Below are 19,403 nucleotides of genomic sequence, written 5' to 3'. Positions count from 1 at the left end.
AGTCTCATCACAGGAACTCATGCAGTGTAAGATGCAAGATGCTCTGATATGCCAGGGTTAACATTCTCACCTATCTGCCTCACTGGGGAAGAGCATTATAGAAAAAAAGATTGACAATGGATGCTGAGAGGACTCAGGGCAATTTTATGGATCACTTAGTAATGTATTGAATGGCATGCTTTGGTCTACATGACTGTAATATCACAATGAGGAGGTATGCCTCTTGGATTCGTGATTTAACAAAAGGAGGGCCTTCTGTTCCTTTATTGAAACTTGTCCTGCACAGCCTCCAATGAAATTTCTGAAAAATGACTCTTCCCCTCAAACTTTAGAAGTAAACAATATTTACATATCTCCAACATAACTACTTTTTCTGCATGTTTATATTAAAATGAGTATCCTTCTTCAAATCATTGAAATTCATTGCACAGAAGGAGAGCATTCTGCCAATTATGCCTGTACTAACCATTTCAAAACAAATCATGCTGACCTTCCATCTTCCAACACTGTTGCATTCTCCTCTGCCTAAAATATTTATCTACTTTTACCCTCAACATTACAATAGTTTGTGTCTCAAGCATCCTATAATGTATACCAAGATTTAATAATGTCTTTTAAATGTTTTTTATAACGGCTTTTTAATTGTCACCTTACTGTCTTAAATATCTGTGTTCTATTGATGGTCCCTTAATATTGACTTCCTTACCATGTACAATAATCTCTTATGGTCCTTTATAATTTTAAAAGCTCAAATTGGATATTTTCACCCTTCACTCTTGTAAGCAAAATAGTTCCAGTATCTCAAACTTCTTATAAGTTGATTCCTACTGCTGGCTTTATTGTGGTGAACCTGCACTCCACATTTTCTAAGGTTTTAAAGTCCGTTTCTTTTCTGAGGAAAAATAAAAACAAATTCATATTTAATAAGTAATATGTTAGGGCCTGAACAAATGCATGTATGAAACAATTTACAGAGACAACATGAATCATGCAATTTAAAATTCATAATCCTTTGAACAACCTCATAGCAACAAGGATCGTACACGATTAATGAGAAGGAAAACTAGTAATAGATATTTTAAAGTGAGGCTCCCATGAAAGCAGCCCTTTCTGTTTTTCTGCATCAGTTTACTTATTCAACATTCTGTTTTTAATATTTAATTGGTAGCGTTTGTTAGCTTTATCCCTTCAAAGTGAATTCACAACCAAAGACCCAAAGACTCAACGGGCTAATCCACAACCAGCAGCTAGAAATAAATTAGATCCACGAATTTCAGTGCCATTACGATGTCAGGTATGTAGACTGAAACGATTAGCTGATTGAATCAAATTTCATGCCCTTTCTGCTGTTCATAATACAGAGGGAAGGTGGTGGCTAAGTAGCGGGGCTGAGCTCAGAACACATCCCCTTCCACCAGCTTCCTTTTCCTTTTGTTCTTTCTTTTCTCTTTGTCTCTTCTTTTCTGTTCTTTTCCTTTATTTCTATTTTCCTTGTTTTCTGTTTGGTCTGGAAAGTGAAGGAGGAGCCCTGCAGCAGAGCTAGCAGCGGCAGTGGCAGCAACATGAGATGAGCAGACGGGGCTTCAACCCAGCCTGGGGTTCTCCTGGTGAAGCAAGGACCAGGTCTCAGGCTGACTCCCCCAGCTCGGACTCGCAGGCTTTAGCTGAGGCTCCAGGTCCTTGGCTGGGCCTGGGCCTGAAGGAGGACAGGTGGTGGTCTCAGCACAGCGTGGCAGTCTCTTCCTCGTATGGAGGTCTTCTTTGTCATTGGCTTCCAACTGTTTAAGCGGTCTGCCAGGTGGTCTCATGCCAGCATGGCAGTCTTCTCTGGCTGAGGCTTCCGGTCCAATGTTCCAGGCTGGTCTCGTCTCAGAATGGTGGCCTCTTCTCGGAATGGCAGTCTTGCCTCGGAGTGGCAGTCTTGCCTCAGAATGACGGTCTCGTCTCGGAATGGCGGTCTCGTCTCAGAATGGCAGTCCTGTCTCGGAATAACGGTCTCATCCTGGCTGTGTCTTCGGGAGGTTCCATCATTACTTAATCTGCTTTCCCTGAGCCCAGGAGCCGTCAGCTGAACTGACATGAAATTTGTCATAATTTAACCTTTTTTATTATTATTAGACCATAAGACCATAAGACATCGGAGTGGAAGTAAGGCCATTCGGCTCATCAAGTCCACTCCGCCATTTAAATCACGGCTGATGGGCATTTCAACTCCACTGCCCTGCACTCTCCCCGTAGCCCTTGATTCCTTCTGAGATCAAGAATTTGTCGATCTCTGCCTTGAAGCCATCCAACGTCCCGGCCTCCACTGCACTCTGCGGCAATGAATTCCACAAGCCCACCACTTTCTGGCTGAAGAAATGTCGCCTCATTTCAGTTTTAAATTTACCCCCTCTAATTTTAAGGCTGTGCCCATGGGCCCTAGTCTCCCCGCCTAACGGAAACAACTTCCTAGCGTCCACCTCTTCTAAACCATACATTATCATGCAAGTTTCTATTAGATCTCCCTTCAACCTTCTAAACCCTAATGAGTACAATCCCAGGATTCTTAGCTGTTCATCATACGTTAAACCTACCATTCCAGGGATCATCATGTGAATCTCCGCTGGACACGCTCCAGGGCTAGTATGTCCTTCCTGAGGTGTGGGGCCCAAAATTGGACACAGTATTCTAAATGGGGCCTAACTAGAGCCTTATAAAGCCTCAGAAGCACTTAGCTGCTTTTATATTCCAACCCTCTTGAGATAAATGACAACATTACATTCGCTTTCTTAATTACGGACTCTACCTGCAAGTTAACCTTTAGAGAATCCTGGACCAACACTCCCAGATCCCTTTGCACTTCTGACTGGCGAATTTTCTCACCGTTTAGAAAATAGTCCATGCCTGTATTCTTTTTTCCAAAGTGCAAAACCTCACATTTACTCACGTTGAATTTCATCAGCCATTTCCTGGACCACTCTCCTAAACTGTCTAAATCTTTCTGCAGCTTCCCCACCTCCTCAGTACTACCTGCCTGTCCACCTATCTTTGTATCATCGGCAAACTTTGCCAGAATGCCCCCAGTTCCTTCATCCAGATCATTAATATAGAAGGTGAACAGCTGTGGCCCCAACACTGAACCCTGCAGGACACCAGTCGTCACCGGTTGCCATTCCGAAAAAGAGCCTTTTATCCCAACTCTCTGCCTTCTGTCAGACAGCCAATCTTCAATCCAAGCCAGTAGCTCACCTCGAACACCATGGGCCCTCACCTTGCTCAGCAGCCTCCCATGAGGCGCTGTATCAAAGGTCTTTTGGAAGTCTAGATAGATAATATAAATTATTATGTATGCCTTCTATCATTAATGTCAATGCCATTGCAGGACAATTTATAAAACTTTTCACTGTATTTTTCATTTAAAAGTTCACGTGACAGTAAATTTCTATTCTATTCTATTCTAACAGACAGATTGGAGACCGCATTCAGGCTTGGAAAACTAAAAACTGAACATCGACTGTTTGTTGTGATTCTGTAGTAATGCAGTGCTCACTGAACAATCTTCAGGGTGCTAATAGCAACATTGACAACCAATCTTAGATAATCATTTAAAGCATAAAGTGGCTCAACTACACATAGTGAAAGAAAGTACACTGTGAGAGCCATATGCAGCAGAACTGGTATTTTATCTAGTTATCCTTTTGTGGGCTTCTTTCCTGGGGATCTAATTGATTGAAATCAGTGAGGTATCACAGATAGAGTGTTGGTGTTAGCCTGGGGGGTTTTTGTGGACAGGTGTAGTAGTTCTTCAGGGAAGACCAAAAGAGAGTCTGCATAAAAAGTTATCATCCCTCATTTGTATTGTATTAATGGTCCCTTCTTCTAGAAAGCAGGTTCCATCAACATTGCTAGGATAGCTGCCTAAATTGATAATTACACTGATTAGATTCATAAATTCTTAGCTCACATTTTCGAACACATTAAACAGATTTGAAGGCTGTCTTATTTTGCAGGAATACTAACCAATTTGTTAACTTGTCACCAGCTGTGCCTTGAGTCAGGGATGGCTTTTATTTACAACCATGAGTTTGTGCCAGGAAGCTCAATGTGATTGATTAGGTGAAGTCTCATCCTGTAGATCTTTGGGCACATGTGACAGGACGCTCCATGAAGTAGTGGAACCCAGAGTGTAGGATTTGCTTCATTTTCTTTCCTTCTCTGCCTCATCATTAAGACATTTGGACGCAGCATGATTGATAAGTTTTCACCATTTTGAACAATTGGTAGAAAGCTCCTGCTGATCATTAATGCTAAAATTGCCATTCTTCATAAAGTATACTGCCGTTATAGTTTTTTTATTATTGTTCCCTGGAATGTTTGACATTTGAGAATTGAGAAAACTAAACTAAGATTTAACCTGGTGGAGGAGATGCTTTTGTAATGTTCAGTCCATTGCAGTTGATTTTGTAGTTTTGCCTAAGTGCCTGTGCAGCTCTGAAGAATGGTCTAGGCCCAAAACGTCAGCTTTCCTGCTCCTGTGATGCTGCTTGGACTCCTGTGTTCATCCAGCTCTACACCTCATTATCTCAGATTCTCCAGTTCCTAGTTCCTACTATCTCTGCCAATTTGTTGTATAGCAATTGGCATTCGTTTTGCATTAATGTTGCACAAACTTTGGGTGAAGACGGCTAAGATCTGCTTAAATTGCTGAGAATAGCAGATGTATTCTGTACAACGCCTGACAGTTCTAAGCAATGACGCCAGCATATTAATGTAAATTGTGCCTATTACGATTGTGTAATAAAATACATTATATGTAAGCTAGGCGCTTACATAATGGGCAGACGTTCACCAGATTGTGTTGCTGGTCGAATACAGACATCACACATTGTGGGTAGCACACAAAGTACCTGTAGGAGGTCATCTAGGTGCGAAGAAGACTCAGGCTAAACTACAGAAGCATTTCAATTGGCCTGGATTACGTAAAGATGCGGTTGAATTTTGCCGTACCTGTCTTATGTTTCAAACGATAGGAAAGCCACAAGCAGTAATAAAACCAGCACCTTTGATTCCAATTCTGGCATTTAAACAGAGTAGGTGAATTAGCTAGACAACATTTGAAGATGGCACAGCACAGAATGAAGCAAGAAGCAGATAAGAAATCTGAAAAATTCATACGTTTGCCAATGGGGATAAAATATTGATGATGTTACCAGTGGTAAGAGATCCCTTCAAAGCAAGATGTAGTGGTCCCGATCAGATTGAGAAGAAGTCAGGTGAATTATCTGGTAAAGATGCCAGATAGGAAAAACAATTATGAGATATATCATGTGAACATGCTGAAACCTTACTATGACAGGAAAAGGGAACTGGAGAAACAGATATTAGTTACTGCCACTCAGGAGTGAGGAATTAAATCCCAATGATTCAGATTTTGAAGTGCCTCAGAATAAGTTGCATATGAAGAAGTCCTTAAAGAATGGGTTAGAGTAGTGAGCTAACTGTACCAGAAACAGAGAACTGAATTGAAAGATTTTTTACAGGGCTATGCGAACACATGTAGAAATAGAATGGGGAGGGCTAACACACTAATAGATGAGGTTGATGTAGGGAATGCTGTTCTGATAAAACAATACCCCTACAGGCTTAATCTTCTCAAAGCATGGTAGGTTCAGAAGGAAGTGGAAGCAATGCTCCAAGTAGACATCATAGGGCCAAGTCAAAGTGAGTGGAGCTGCCAATCAAATTGGTTCCCAAACCTGACGGTACTCAATGACAGCGTAGATTATCAGAAGAGTAACGTCATGACTAAATCTGATTCATACCCAATTCCAAGGATGGAGAACTGTGTTGAAAAGTAGGACAAGCCACTTACATCACAAAGTTAGACTTCATGATTACTGACAAGTATCTTTACTGTAGAGTGCAAAAGAAGTTTCTGCTTTTGTAACCTCAAATGGGGCTGTGTCAACTTAAAGTCATGTCCTTTGGAATGAAAAATACACCAGCCACTTTTTGAAAGGCTTGTGAACAGAGCTTTTGCAGGATTGACTGACTGTGTCATGCACATAGATCACTTAATGATCTTTAGCCACTAATGGAAAAAATCACACAGAGCATTTGGCAGAGCTCTTTGAGAGACTATGGGAGGCAAAGTTCATCATAAATTTGGCAAAAACAGAATTTGTGAAGGAGGAAGTGATGTTGTTAGGGCACAACATTGAACAGAGACAGATAACCCGAGGAATGTGAAGACGAAGGCCATTGTGGAGTTTTCAAGACCATCCTTGTGGAAGGAAGTGCTGTGATTTTTAGGACTGAGCAGGTTCTACAGGAAATCTGTACCAAACTTTAGTAGTGTTATGGCACTGCTGACAGATTCATAAGACCATAAGATATAGAAGCAGAAATTAGGCCATTTGGCCTGTCGAGTCTGCTCCACCATTCAATCATGGTTGATAAATTCCCCAACCTCATTCTCCCACTTTCTCCCCATAACCCTTGATCCCCTTGACAATCAAGAGCCTAACTATCTCAGTCTTAAATGTACTCAATGACCTGGCCTCCACAGCCTTCTGTGGCAGTGAATTCCATGGATTCACCCATTCTCTGGCTGAAGAAATTTCTCCTTATCTCCATTCTGAAAGGTCTTCCCTTTACTCTAAGGCTGTGTCCTTGGGTCCTAGTCTCTCCTACCAATGGAAACATCTTCCCAACATTCACTCTGTCTAGGCCATTCAGTATTTTCTAAGCTAGATCGCCCGTCATCCTTCTAAACTCCAATGAGCATAGCCCCAGAGTCTTCAAACATTCCTCGTATGGTAACCTTTTCATTCCTGAAACCATTCTCGTGAACCTCCTCTGAATCCGATCCAGGGCCAGTACATCCTTCCCGAGATATGCAGCCCAAAACTGCACATAATACTCCAAATGTGGCCTGATCAGAACATAAAGTCTCAGTAGTACATCCCTGCTTTTATACTCAAGTTCTCTCAAAATAAATGCCAACATTGCATTTGCCTTCCTGACTACTGACTCAACTGCAAGCTTACCTTGAGAGATTCCTGGATTCCTAGAGCTTCCAAGTGTCTCTGTGCTTCACATTTCTGAATTTTCCCCCCATTTAGAAAATAGTCCATGCTTTTATTCTTCTTACCAAAGTACATGACCTCACACTTTCCCACAGTGTACTCCATCTGCCACTTCTTTGACCATTCTCCTAACCTGTCCAAATCCTTCTGCAGCCTTCCCACCCCCTCAATACTACCTGTCCCTCCACCTATCTTTGTATCATCTGCAAACTTAGCCAGAGTGCCCACAGTTTCTTCATCTAGATCATTAATGTATAAAGTGAAAAGTTGTGGTTCCAACACTGTCCCTTGCTGAACATCACTTGTCACTGGCTGTCATTCTGAGAAAGACCCTTTTATCCCCACTCTCTGCTTTCTGCCAGACAGCCAATCTTCTATCCATGCTAGCACCTTGTCTCTAACCCCAAAGGCTCTTATCTTACTCAGCAGCCTCCTGTGTGGCACCTTGTCAAAGGCCTTCTTGAAGTCCAGGTAGGTAACATCCGTTGGCTCTCCTTGGCCTACCCTCAAAGAATTCTAGCAGATTTGTCAGGCATGACCTCCCCTTGATGAAACCATGCTGACTTTGCCCTACTTTACCATACACTTCCAAATATTCAGAAATCTCATCCTTTACAATGGATCCCAAAATCTTACCCATAACCGAGGTTAGGCTAATCAGACTGTAATTTCCCGTCTTTTGCCTTATTCTCTTTTTAAACAGGGGTGTCACATTAGCAATTTTCTAGTCCCCTGGGACCCTCCTTGACTCTAGCGATTCCTAAAAGATCACCACTAATACTTTCATTGACTCTTCGGCTTTCTCCTTCATTATTAAAAAAATGAAGTTTTGGTGGACAGAACAATGCCAGGAGGCATTTGAGAATTCAAAAGCACCAGTTTTGACCAGGCCAAATTTCTTGAAACCCTTCAATGTCACTGTAGATGCTAGCAATGGAGGATTTGGAGCTGTGTTGGTACAGGAGGAGGATCGTGGAGTTGAAAGACCAATCAGTTATTTTTCAAAAAAAATTCAACATCCTCCTGAAAAAATATTCAACTGTTGAAAAAGAGCTACTGAGGTTGGTATTGGGCTTACAACATTTTAATATTCATGCTGCAAACATTGTATCACAGATGGCTGTGTACACCAATCACAATCCTTTGACATTTCTAGAAAGGCTTAAGGACAAGGACTCCAGATTGTTTCATCGGCGTTTTATATCACAAGCATTTAATTTACAGATTATACATGTTGCAGGTAGTGAAAATATTATCGTGGAAGCTTTATCATGGATTTAAAAGGAAAATGTTTATATAAGATAGAAATGTTGGTGTTCAGTTTTTTATATATATAGAATTTGTATAAAATGTGAAACTTTAGATTAATGAGCAATGGATCGAGTAATACAATGGAATTAAGGTTTTAAAAGAAATAAATGAATCCATCTTTTCATAACAATGGTTCATTTTTTTTCTTAAGGGGACAGGTGTTGCAAAGTTAGGTAGAATGTTTGTTGATTGGCAGGCAAGAAGTTGGAATTTGGTGTTTGTAAAGTGCTAGGGGGTAAAGCAGTGCATGGTCTCTTTAAAAGATGGTGTGCTTTTTTCCCATGCTTAAGAGATTTAAATAAAATGACTGCAGGCAGCAACTTGTGGATTTGCAGGTGCACAGAAGCCCTCAAATTGAAACATTTGTATCAGAAGGCCATACATTTAGCAGGCCAAGCAGCAGTTTTAATGGGAACTGCAGATGCTGGAGAATCCAAGATAATAATAAATTTCCAAGCCGCACCTCCATTTCCTACCTACTAACCTCATCCCACCTCCTTGACCTGTCCGTCTTCCCTGGACTGACCTATCCCCTACCTCCCCACCTATACTCTCCTCTCCACCCATCTTCTTTTCTCTCCATCTTCTGTCCGCCGCCCCCTCTCTCCCTATTTATTCCAGAACCCTCACCCCGTCCCCCTCTCTGCTGAAGGGTCTAGGCCCGAAACGTCAGCTTTTGTGCTCCTGAGATGCTGCTGGGCCTGCTGTGTTCATCCAGCCTCACATTTTATTAAGCAGCAGTTTTGTTCTGTTATCAATACAAGTTTAGATACTTAGCCAATGAATTTGAATCAGACACACTGAGACTAAAAATCAATTAACTTTTAAGCCTGATGGTCTTGACAGCAAAGGACCAATCCTATTGCAAGAAATGAACTATATCATCAAGAGAATAAAAGGAGAAGGCATTTGGAAAATCAGGAGAGTCAACTGCCATCTGCCAGAGTTAACAGATCTCAAGAGAAAATCGCTAGCTCTCATAGTCTCTAAGTTTTAGAGGAACACCATCTAAATCTAAGGTGCCTATGGCACAACTAGTTCATATTCCTGCCAGAGGAATTCAATGGAAGAGGCATTCCTGAGAAAACATTTGACAGAGAAGGTGTTCCTGACAGAACATTCAATGAAGAAAGCATAGCACATTCTGGAAGACATATAACCCGGCTGTAATTTCGGGAGACTAAATTCTTTTCTTTATTTTATAAAAGTGGGACTCGTATTTATTTGAACATCATACCATTAGAATCTGGCTTTAGTCAGAAATAGTTAATAGTTAGAAGGCGTTTATTTCAAGGACCGCAATATTCCCCCTCTGGTGATCAATGCCCTGAACCGCATCTTTTGCATTTCCAGCACCTCTGCCCTCACATCCCCTCCCCCCAACAAAAATAAAGACAGAATCCCCCTTGTCCTCACATATCACCCCACCAACCTCTGCATCCAACATATCATTCTCCACCACTACTGCCACATACAATCTGACTCAGAATCAGATATTTCCCTCCCCATCCCTATCGACCTTTCATAGGGACCGCGCTCTCTGCGACCCCCTCATCTGTTCCACATTCCCCACTAGCCCCACCACCCCGGCACCTTTCCCTGCAACCGCAGGAAGTGCTACTCCTGCCCTGACACCTCCCCCCTCACCTCAATGCTAGGCACGAAGTGAACCTTTCATATCAGACAGGTGTTCACCTGCACATCCATCACCTTGGTCTAGCATATCCGCTGCTCCCAATGTGGCCTCCTTTACATTGGTGAGACCAAGCGTAGACTTGGAGACTGTTTTGTAGAGCGTTTGCGCTCTGTATGTGACAAGCATCGTCTTCCAGTCACCAACCATTTTAACTCCCCCTCCCACTGTCTGGGTGACATGTCTATCCTGAGCCTCCTCCAGTGTCATAATGACACAACCTGCAAACCAGGCGAGAAACACCTCATATTCATGGAATTCACCAGTTTTAAAATCTCCCCACCCCGGTCTCATCCCATGTCCAAACCTCCCTCTCATCCCCACCTCCCTGATCTGACACGTGTCCATCTTTTCTCCCACCTATCCACCTGACTGACCAATCCCCACTTGCGCTCACCCATCACCATCCCACCTACCATCCCTTGTGCCTTACTGCTCCTCGCTCTATTTATTTTCAGCGACCTTTCCCTTCCCCATTTCTGAAGGGTCCCAACCCGAAACATCAACTTTCCTGCTCCTCTGATGCTGCCTGGCCGGTGTTCCTCCGGATCCATACTGTTATCTCTGCCTCCAGCATCAGCAGTTCTTACTCTTTGCCATCGAGCAGTTTGTCCACTTGCCCCTTTCCTTCCCCATCTCTTTCCTTGAATGCTATTAGTTTGAAACAATCTTTTGAATGTTTAATAATATTGGTCAAAGAGTGACCAGTAAAGGTGGCAGGATTATTGGATGCTTCTTTCAAGACAGCAATTGAAATCAACTTTAAAAACAGCTAATGTCAAAGCCAGCAAGAGAAAAATATAGCTCAGTTGAAATGTTATAAAAATCAATAACTTTATTGAATAAATGTCATTATTACATTTAGGAGGAATATTTAAGTATTGCCGAAGAAGACACTTAGTCGAAACTTTTCGCTTTGCATTCGTCAGAAAAATTCACTCACCACCTCAACAAGATGGGTGATTGTCATTTGTTGCTTCTTTTCTCAGGGCAATGCCCTGACTAGGCAACCTGCTCAGTTTAAAAATTAAACAAAGTTTGGCAGTTAAGTGTCAATCAGCAGTAATGCATTTTTCATGGTAACACTCCCACCAACCGGAGTTTGCTTGCCAATTAATTAGCACTTTCCTTTCATGCCATATAAACGTTGTTTTGTATTCTTGTGAATTATCCTGGGAAATGTAAGATGAAAAGATTCAACAAGTTGTCTTTATTTCAGCAATACTGAAATAATACACTGTCAAACAAAAATAAATATTAAACACAAAGTTCTTCAAAATACTTTATGAAAGTGTTGACACAATTATAACAGTCAAACAACAATGTTCAATCTTGGCACGAAAGTACTGAAATGTAGGAGAATTTGTATACCAATGCATTTTTATCAGACTGGTTTAATAAAGGTATATGCATTATGATAATTAATATTGCGTAATAATGTAATCTGGTTTGGAAAACAGGTTTGGAAATGTGAGCTCCTTACCACAAACAGCCAAAATAAACAACAGAAATTTCACTGATGTTAAGCTTAACAAACTTAAAATAATCTTACTGAAACAATCTCACTGGAAGTTGATATTGCACATTGTAAAGGTACATTTGGTTATTCCTATTTGCCTATTTTTACTTCTGAAGTAAATATTATTTGAATAACGAGAGCAACACTTTTAAGTCAGCTTTATAAAAATTATTTAGGTAAAACTTGAACAACTACAGTAAAAACAGTGCAACAGTGTCAATTTCAGACTCCAGAGTTGATTGTGCCATCTTTCTTTGTAGAACCCATTATTATTTAGATTTCTTGCATTTTCTTTTTGGCTTCAGTGCTTCTCGTAAATTAAACAGTCTATGTTCCAACTGACACACCTCCAAATGTAGCATGGAGAACTCCACTCCAAGCAGGAAGGAAAACAATTTTAGGACAAACAGATAACTTCCAGGAAAATACTTTTCTTCAAACTTAGTTAAGTGTCCACAGGATCTGACAAGGGGAGAAAGATATGCATTCTTTAAAAAGAGAATTAAAATGGTAAAAGGCCAAGACTTAACTTCAATATTAGAATGACTGCATTTCCTATGGTTAACCTACACATCCCTGAACACCAGGGACAATTTAGCTTGGCCAATCCACCTAACCTGCACATATTTGGACTATGGGAGGAAACTAAAGCATCCAGCAGAAACCCATGCAGACAGAGGAGTGATCATGCAAACACCACACATATAGTTGCCTGAGGGTGGAATCGAACCTGGGTCCCTGGTGTCACGAGGTAGCAGTGCTAGCCACTGAGCCACAGTGCCACCCGATATACCAGAGCATTCTTTGTATTTGAAGAAAGACTATCAATTTAGTGCACCAGCTATATTTGAAACTGGCAATGTTACTTCTCTTGGAACCTTCCCAATTGGCAAAGAAGGAAGACTTGTATGCTGCTAATCTCCTCTAGATCAATAACTAGATCCCTACAGTTAAAGGTCACATTTTGAAATGCATTTTATAAAACAGGCATTTATTATGTGAGCCTCCCATTTATGCAAATAAACTGGGAAGATTCAAGTCCCAATATCTGTCCACACATGCTCTTATTTCTATGATTTTGCTAAATCACCATTCTAAAGCAATATTTCAACATTTGAGTCCTAAACTCAGGACTAGTGGAAAGTGTCCTTCATTGGCTCCCCCATAATTGGATTCTAATGAACTGATGTTTATACTTATTGCCCATAACAGATTAAACAACAGCCTGACTCAGGGTACTGGCAGATACAAATTATTAAGTGTTTTGTACTATAGTTATTTAGTGAACGTATGGAGTAACGATCATAATAAATCTCACCTTAGTTTGATATAATTTCAGATACATAGGAAAAGAAACAGACCATATAGCAACCACCCCACCTCCCCACCAAGTTTGTTCCACCACTCAATTTAAATTATAGTCAATCTGTGTCTTAACTCCATTTACTGCCTTTGTTATATATCCTTGATACCTTAATTTAACTGTTATCAACCAAACTCAGCCTTGAAAATGTGAACTGAGCTAATATCTACTGCCTCTTTGAGGTAGTCCATTCTAGATTTCCATTAATGTTTGTACAAATTGCTGATTTCACTGCAAAATGACCCAGTTTTAATTTTAAGGTTAAATTCCTTATATCTGTATTCATCACCAGTGAAATGGTTGCACTCTGTCAATCCAATCAAATTCCTTAATAATTTTAAATACTACAGTCAGATTACCTCCCATGATTAAGGGAGTAAACATCAAGCTGCCTCACCAATGTGACATGAAAGAAAAATGTTGCACATGATGGAAATGCAAAAAAAAGTCCGAAAATTCTAGGAAGGCTCTGATCTGTTTCTCTACAAATGCTGCTGGATGTGGCGAGTACGAATGGCATTTTCTGCTGTTATTTTATGTATTATTGTTCATAGACTATGTCCCTTTGTAACTTTCTTGCACAAATACACAACTTGATTTGTAAAATTGCTGCACATTTCTCCATTCTGTCATTAACATTTCATGATTTCATGGAATACACCCAAACAGGGAATAAACATTCACTCTTTATAGATATCCCGTTCCAAAGCTTTCCTTAACTAGGTATATGTTAAACCAGTTGATTTATCGAACCCTTATCTCCTTTTACAGACCTCACATAAAACTGAGCAAGATTTTTATTTTTGTCTCTCTCGCTGACCCAGACTCTCCCTCCAGGAGTTTGACAGTAGGGTTGCTTGTCTCCAGAGATTTCATTGCACATGAAAAAAGTACCTGGGAAAATATCTTCCAGTGTCCCCTAAATGAATAGGGCCAACAAGGAACTTGGATAAATCAGCTGACATTTAGTGACTCAGTTAGGTGTGCAAATAGTTACAATTCACATTGATTTGTCTCGTTTCAGTATGTATCCTTCCTTCCCACTCTGGCTGCATGGCAAGTGTAAACCTTTGCAAACTGGATTGAACTTAAAATATAAATCATAACATCCTTCAGTGTCAAAATAGACAATATGTCAAACAACTACACTTCAAAATATTTTGACGTCAATGCACAGATATTACAATAATTGAGTTAAAAATGCATGTCAATGGAATAAAAATTGAAGTAAATATGAAAGAGAAAAATAGGGGCAACTTAAAAATACTACATTCAGGTGTGGTTTGAAAAAGGAGGCACTGCTCACCTGAATGTAAGGTTATTTTTTTAAAAAGAAAGAAGCTGACCAGAAGCTGCCATTGATATTTAGGCTTAAAAAAGTACTTCAATTAAAGCCACTTTTTAAAAAATCGAATCCAGCTTGAATGCATTTGTTGAACTTGTACATAAAAAAATATATTTTATTGACCTGAGCTCTCCAGCGTGCCAGGACTATCATTCTGGATCTAGGTCCCACCTGGATATTGCATTGTCAACAATCACGAATCATATTTCAGACATAAATTAAATACATATAATTCTTATAAGTAATTGTCTTAGCTTAAAAGAATATTCAACTACTCATTTTACATTATGGACCAACTCTTAATTGAATAAGTTCTTTTGTTGGCATTTCTGCAAGTTGGTGGAATGGATCCGAAGGGACAGGATTTACATGCATTTGGAAAGGCAAGGACTGATTAGGGATAGTCAACATGGCTTTGTGTGTGGGAAATCGTGTCACTAACTTGATCAAGTTTACTGAAGTAGTGACAAAGAAGATTGATGAGGGCTGAGTGGCAGACATGATCTATTCCACAAGATTCCTCATAGTAGACTGGTTACCAAGGTTAGATCATGTGGGATACAGGAAAACTAGCCTTTCGGCTACAGAACAGCCTTGAAGGTAGGAGACAGAGGGTGGTGACGGAGGGTTGCTTTTCAGACTGGAGGCCCGTGACCAGCAGTGTGCCACAAGGATCGGCGTCCATTGCTTTTTTTCCATTTATATAAATGATTTGGATGTGACCATAGGAGGCATGGTTAGCAAGTTTGCAGATGACACCAAAATTGGAGGTGTACTTGATACCTCAGATTACAACGAGCTCTAAATCAGATGAGATGAGGAGCGGCAGATGGAGTTTGATGTAGATAAATGTGAGGTGCTGCATTTTGAAAGGCAAATCAGGGTAGGACTTAAGGTTCTGTGGAGTATTGATGAACAAAGAGACCTTGGAGTGCAGGATAGTGAAGGTGGCATTTGGTACGCTTGCCTTTATTGGTCAGTGCATTGAGTATAGGAGTTGGGAAGTTACATTGTGACTGTACGGGACATTGGTTAGACTGCTTTTGGAATACTATGTTCAATTCTGGTCTCTCTTATAGAAAGGATGTTGTGAAACTTGGAAGTGTTCAGAAAAGATTTACAAGGATGTCACCAGGGTTGGAGGTTTTGAGCGATAGGGAGGGATTGAAATAGGCTGGGGCTATTCTCCCTGGAGTGTCAGAGGCTGAGGGGAGACCTTATAGAGGTTCATAAAATCATGAGGGGCATGGATAGGTGAATAGCCAAGGTCTTTTCGTCAGGGAATTCCAAATGTAGAGGGCAAAGGTTTAAGAGCTGTAAGATTTAAAAGGAGCCTAAGGAGCAAAGGTTTCCACACAGAGGGTGGTGTGAGTATGGAACGAGCTGCCAGAGTTGGTGGTGGAAGCGAATACAATATTTAAAAGGCATCTGGATGGATACATGAATAGGAAGGGTTGAGAGGGATATAGGCCATATGCCGGCAAATGGGACTAGATTAATTTAGGATGTCTGGGCAGCATGGACATGTTGGACTGAAGGGTCTGTTTCCATGCTGTACATCTCTATGACTTGGAACTTTCTTATTAATATTGCAGGGCAGACTTCAGAGTGCAGCAGCAATACAAGAAGAGGTAAAATTTATGATATACATTTCTAACTACTTTTGCAGTACTGCAATTACCAGATGAGACTGATGTAACCAAGCAAATGATAAGCCACATTGCTGACCATTAATGGAAAGCTGATATGTACCCCAACAGCAATGAGAAAAGAAAAATGATTGGCTACTTTGTTAGTTTGGCACTTCATTAAGTTTCCTGCAAAGAGTTTTTTTTAAATGTGAGGAAAATAGGCTAACATTGCGTATATCTCTTAAAAATCTTTTGCAGTTCAGCAGGATCACATGAACACAAGATAATCTCAAATCATTTGCTGAACTTTATTTCACGTGGCTTCATAATACAAGTTTTGCATCAATGCAAATTTAAAGATCTCATCCGAAACATGCAGTATAACGGTCTATCAGCAGCAAATACTGAAATACTTTTCAAAGATGTACCTTTAACAGCATTTGGTATCCAAACAAGATATTAAAATCAAACTTATCAGCATGTGTCAAAAGGATATGAATTCATGGGATGACACTGAAAATACAGTACAGTCACATGGGTCTTAACTAGTCCAAGCATGCATTTATGCTCCACTCAGCCTCCTCAATTTTTCCTCATCTAGGTTTACAACAACTCCTCTCTATTTGCTTCTCTTGCATACACTTGTCTAGCTGTTCCTTGTAGGTTCATCAGTCTTGTTGTTTAACAACAGTGCTGACAATAACAAAGTGTGCCACCACCCAGGACAAAGCGACCCACGTTATTGGAACCGCTTCAAAAAAGATTCACTCTTTCTCCTAACACCAAGAAGCAAAAGCAGCAGTATGTACCAAATGCAGAAATTCACCAAGTCTATTTAGACAGTACCAAAAACATTTCCACCTAGAAGGATAGGGGCTGCAGATATATGGGAACACCACCGTCTGTAAGTTCTCTTCCAAGTCACCGAGCAACTCACCACTCCTTCAGTGTCGGGGCAAAATCCTGGAACTCCCTCACATCTTCAAATGTAACTTGTGATACCTATGGTCCCATAGATGTCCTTTAGGGAAGGAAACTGCCAACCTTACCTGGTCTGGCCTAAACATGACTCCAGAACCATGGTAATGTGTTCTGACTCTCAACTGCCCCCTGGGCAAATAGGGATGAGCAATAAGGGCAGCCCTAGCCAGTGACACCCTCATCCAGTGAATGAATATAAGGGCCACCCATCCCTGTGGATTATAACAATAATAGCTACCTTGTACTCTACCTCTCTGCCTGTCTTGAAACCAGCTAACAACCCATTTTGCCACCTATCCCCTGTCTCTTCATTTGCTGGTCGTATGAACATGTCTATTATAGGCACCTTACTGAAGGGCATTTGAAAATTCAGACCAACTATATCTACTGCATGATCATTGTAGATTCTGTTACCTCCTCAAAGGTCTCTAAGATTGTTCAAGCGAGATTTTCTTCTTTGAAACAAATGTTCATTGTAATTTTTTCTTGTTTCTAGATGGTCTTCTGTTCTGCCCTTGAGGCAGAATTTCAGTATCTTTCCAACCAGCCAAGTTGATTGGTTTATAACTTCCCAGAAATGTTTTGTTCTTCTTCGCAAATACATGAATTACATTAGTTATCTGCCAGTAATCTGGCAATAGATCCTTTTTCCCAATGAATTGTAACTATACGAAGGAATGGCTTTGGTATCCTTCACTGAGATTATTTTAAAGCATATGAATGCAATCCATCCAGTCTATGGCGTTTATCATCTTAATGCTTGTTCAGTTTATTCATGCATCTTTTATTTCTCAATTTTATGTGCGCTTATCATTCAACTCTTGTCTACCCGTCCTCTTTTATTAATAAAGACTAAAACAGAACATTTTTCCCAACTCTCTAACATACCTGTTACTTTCCTCTCTCTCTCTCACACACACACACACACAAAGGTTTGTTCCACTACAACCGCCTTTTTTTAAAATTGGAGCATCTGTAAAAAAATGTTACTATTTGTTTTATGTTCCATGATCGTTTATTTTCATAGTTTCTTTTTGCTTTTCAAAGTGAATTCTCTTCTACTCACTTTGAATTCCCTGTTTTCACAAACTCTTCTGCTGTCCCTGTGCTTAATATATACCTCTTTTCTAACCCTCAATTCTTTATTGATTCATGGAGTCTTATGCATGTTTAGTTTTCTCCTTTCTTTTAGCAGAAGACCATTCTTCTGTGCCTGCAGAACAAGATTTTAAATTTTCCAACTGGTGTTCTATGCTGCTTTTTGGCAATATTGTTGTCCAGCCCCCATTGCCCAGACAGTCAACCAAATTGCTTTGGTTTGGAGTTATATGTAGGCCAGACCAGATAAGGATGACAGATTTTCCTCCCTAAAGGGCATTGGTGACCCAAATGGGTTTTTTGACAACGGTTGATCGAATTTGTGTGTACCGAAATACAGTGGAAAAGCTTTGTTTACGAGTGGTATAGGCAAAACACAGCAAGCAAAGGATGTACAAATCGAAAAGACGTCAAGGCATACAGGTTACATTGCAGGCTACGTTATTTGAAGCTAGAACCCATTCAACAATCTGATAACGTCTGGGAAAAAAAAACTGCTTGTGTGTTCAGGCTTCTGTATCTTGTGCCTGATGGAAGAGGTCATAGGAGATCATTACCAGAGCACGAAGGGTCTTTGATGATGTTGCACACCTTTCCACAGCAGTGAGCCATGTAAATGAAGTCCATGGATGGTAAGTTGGCTTCCGTGTTGGTCTGGGCAGTGCACACCACTTTCTGAAGTTTCTTATGGTCCTGGGCAGAGCAGTTGCCGTACCAGGCCGCTATGCACCCCGCAGTATGCTTTCAATGGTGCATGTGCAGTAGTTGGTGAGGGACCTTATGGACATGCCAAATTTCCTGAGCCGCCTGAGGAAGAAGAAGCGTTGTTGTGCCTTCTCGTCCGTCGCATTTACGTGGGATCCCCAGGACAGGTCATCAGTTATTTCCACTCCGAGAAACTTGACGCTCTTCACTCTCTCAACCTCAGTTCCATTGATGTAGATGGGGCCTGTTCTCCTCCTTTCTTTCTGAAGTCGATGATCAGTTCTTTGGTTTTGCCAATGTTGAGAGACAGACTGTTTTCATTGTACCATGTCACCAAGCCCTCTGTCTCCCTTCTGTATTTTGTTTCTCTGGTGTCGTCAGTGACCTTGTAGTTGGCACTGGTTTGGAATTTGGCTACACAGTCATGGGTGTACAGGAAGTACAGTAGGGGGCTGAGGATGCATTCTTGGGGGAGGCTCCAGTGTTGAGCATTATTGTGAAGGAGGTGTAGTTACCTATCCTCACTGATTGTGGCTTAAGGGTCAGAAAGCTGAGAAGCTGGTTGCAAAGCGCAGAACCAAGGCAAAGATCACAGAGTTTCATTTTTGGTCTTTATTACTACTCTTAATCCCAGGTAATTTTCATTGAATTCAAATTCCACCGCCTGCCATGGCATGATTTAGACTC

At 40.8% G+C, this 19,403-nt stretch overlaps 1 protein-coding gene across 5 annotated transcripts in view; it reads right to left on the bottom strand.

Moving 5' to 3' along the window:
- Positions 1-10,883: 10,883 nt before the first annotated feature.
- taf1b (TATA box binding protein (Tbp)-associated factor, RNA polymerase I, B) overlaps positions 10,884-19,403 on the bottom strand; it is a 78,849-nt gene continuing 70,329 nt past the window's right edge. For 4 of the 5 annotated variants that reach the window (XM_048531127.2, XM_048531125.2, XM_059645614.1 and 1 more), the window contains one exon: positions 10,884-12,055. In XM_048531127.2, the coding sequence (XP_048387084.1) occupies positions 11,863-12,055 (193 nt within the window). In that variant the 3' untranslated portion in view covers positions 10,884-11,862. The remainder of the gene's footprint in view (positions 12,056-19,403) is intronic. The other variant, XM_059645616.1, reaches the window with a different exon arrangement.

This window comes from Stegostoma tigrinum, chromosome 4 (assembly GCF_030684315.1).
Source record: "Stegostoma tigrinum isolate sSteTig4 chromosome 4, sSteTig4.hap1, whole genome shotgun sequence".
Classification (NCBI taxonomy): domain Eukaryota; kingdom Metazoa; phylum Chordata; class Chondrichthyes; order Orectolobiformes; family Stegostomatidae; genus Stegostoma; species Stegostoma tigrinum.
Note: the sequence above shows the minus strand (reverse complement) of the source record. Positions and strands in the feature narration are given on the sequence as shown.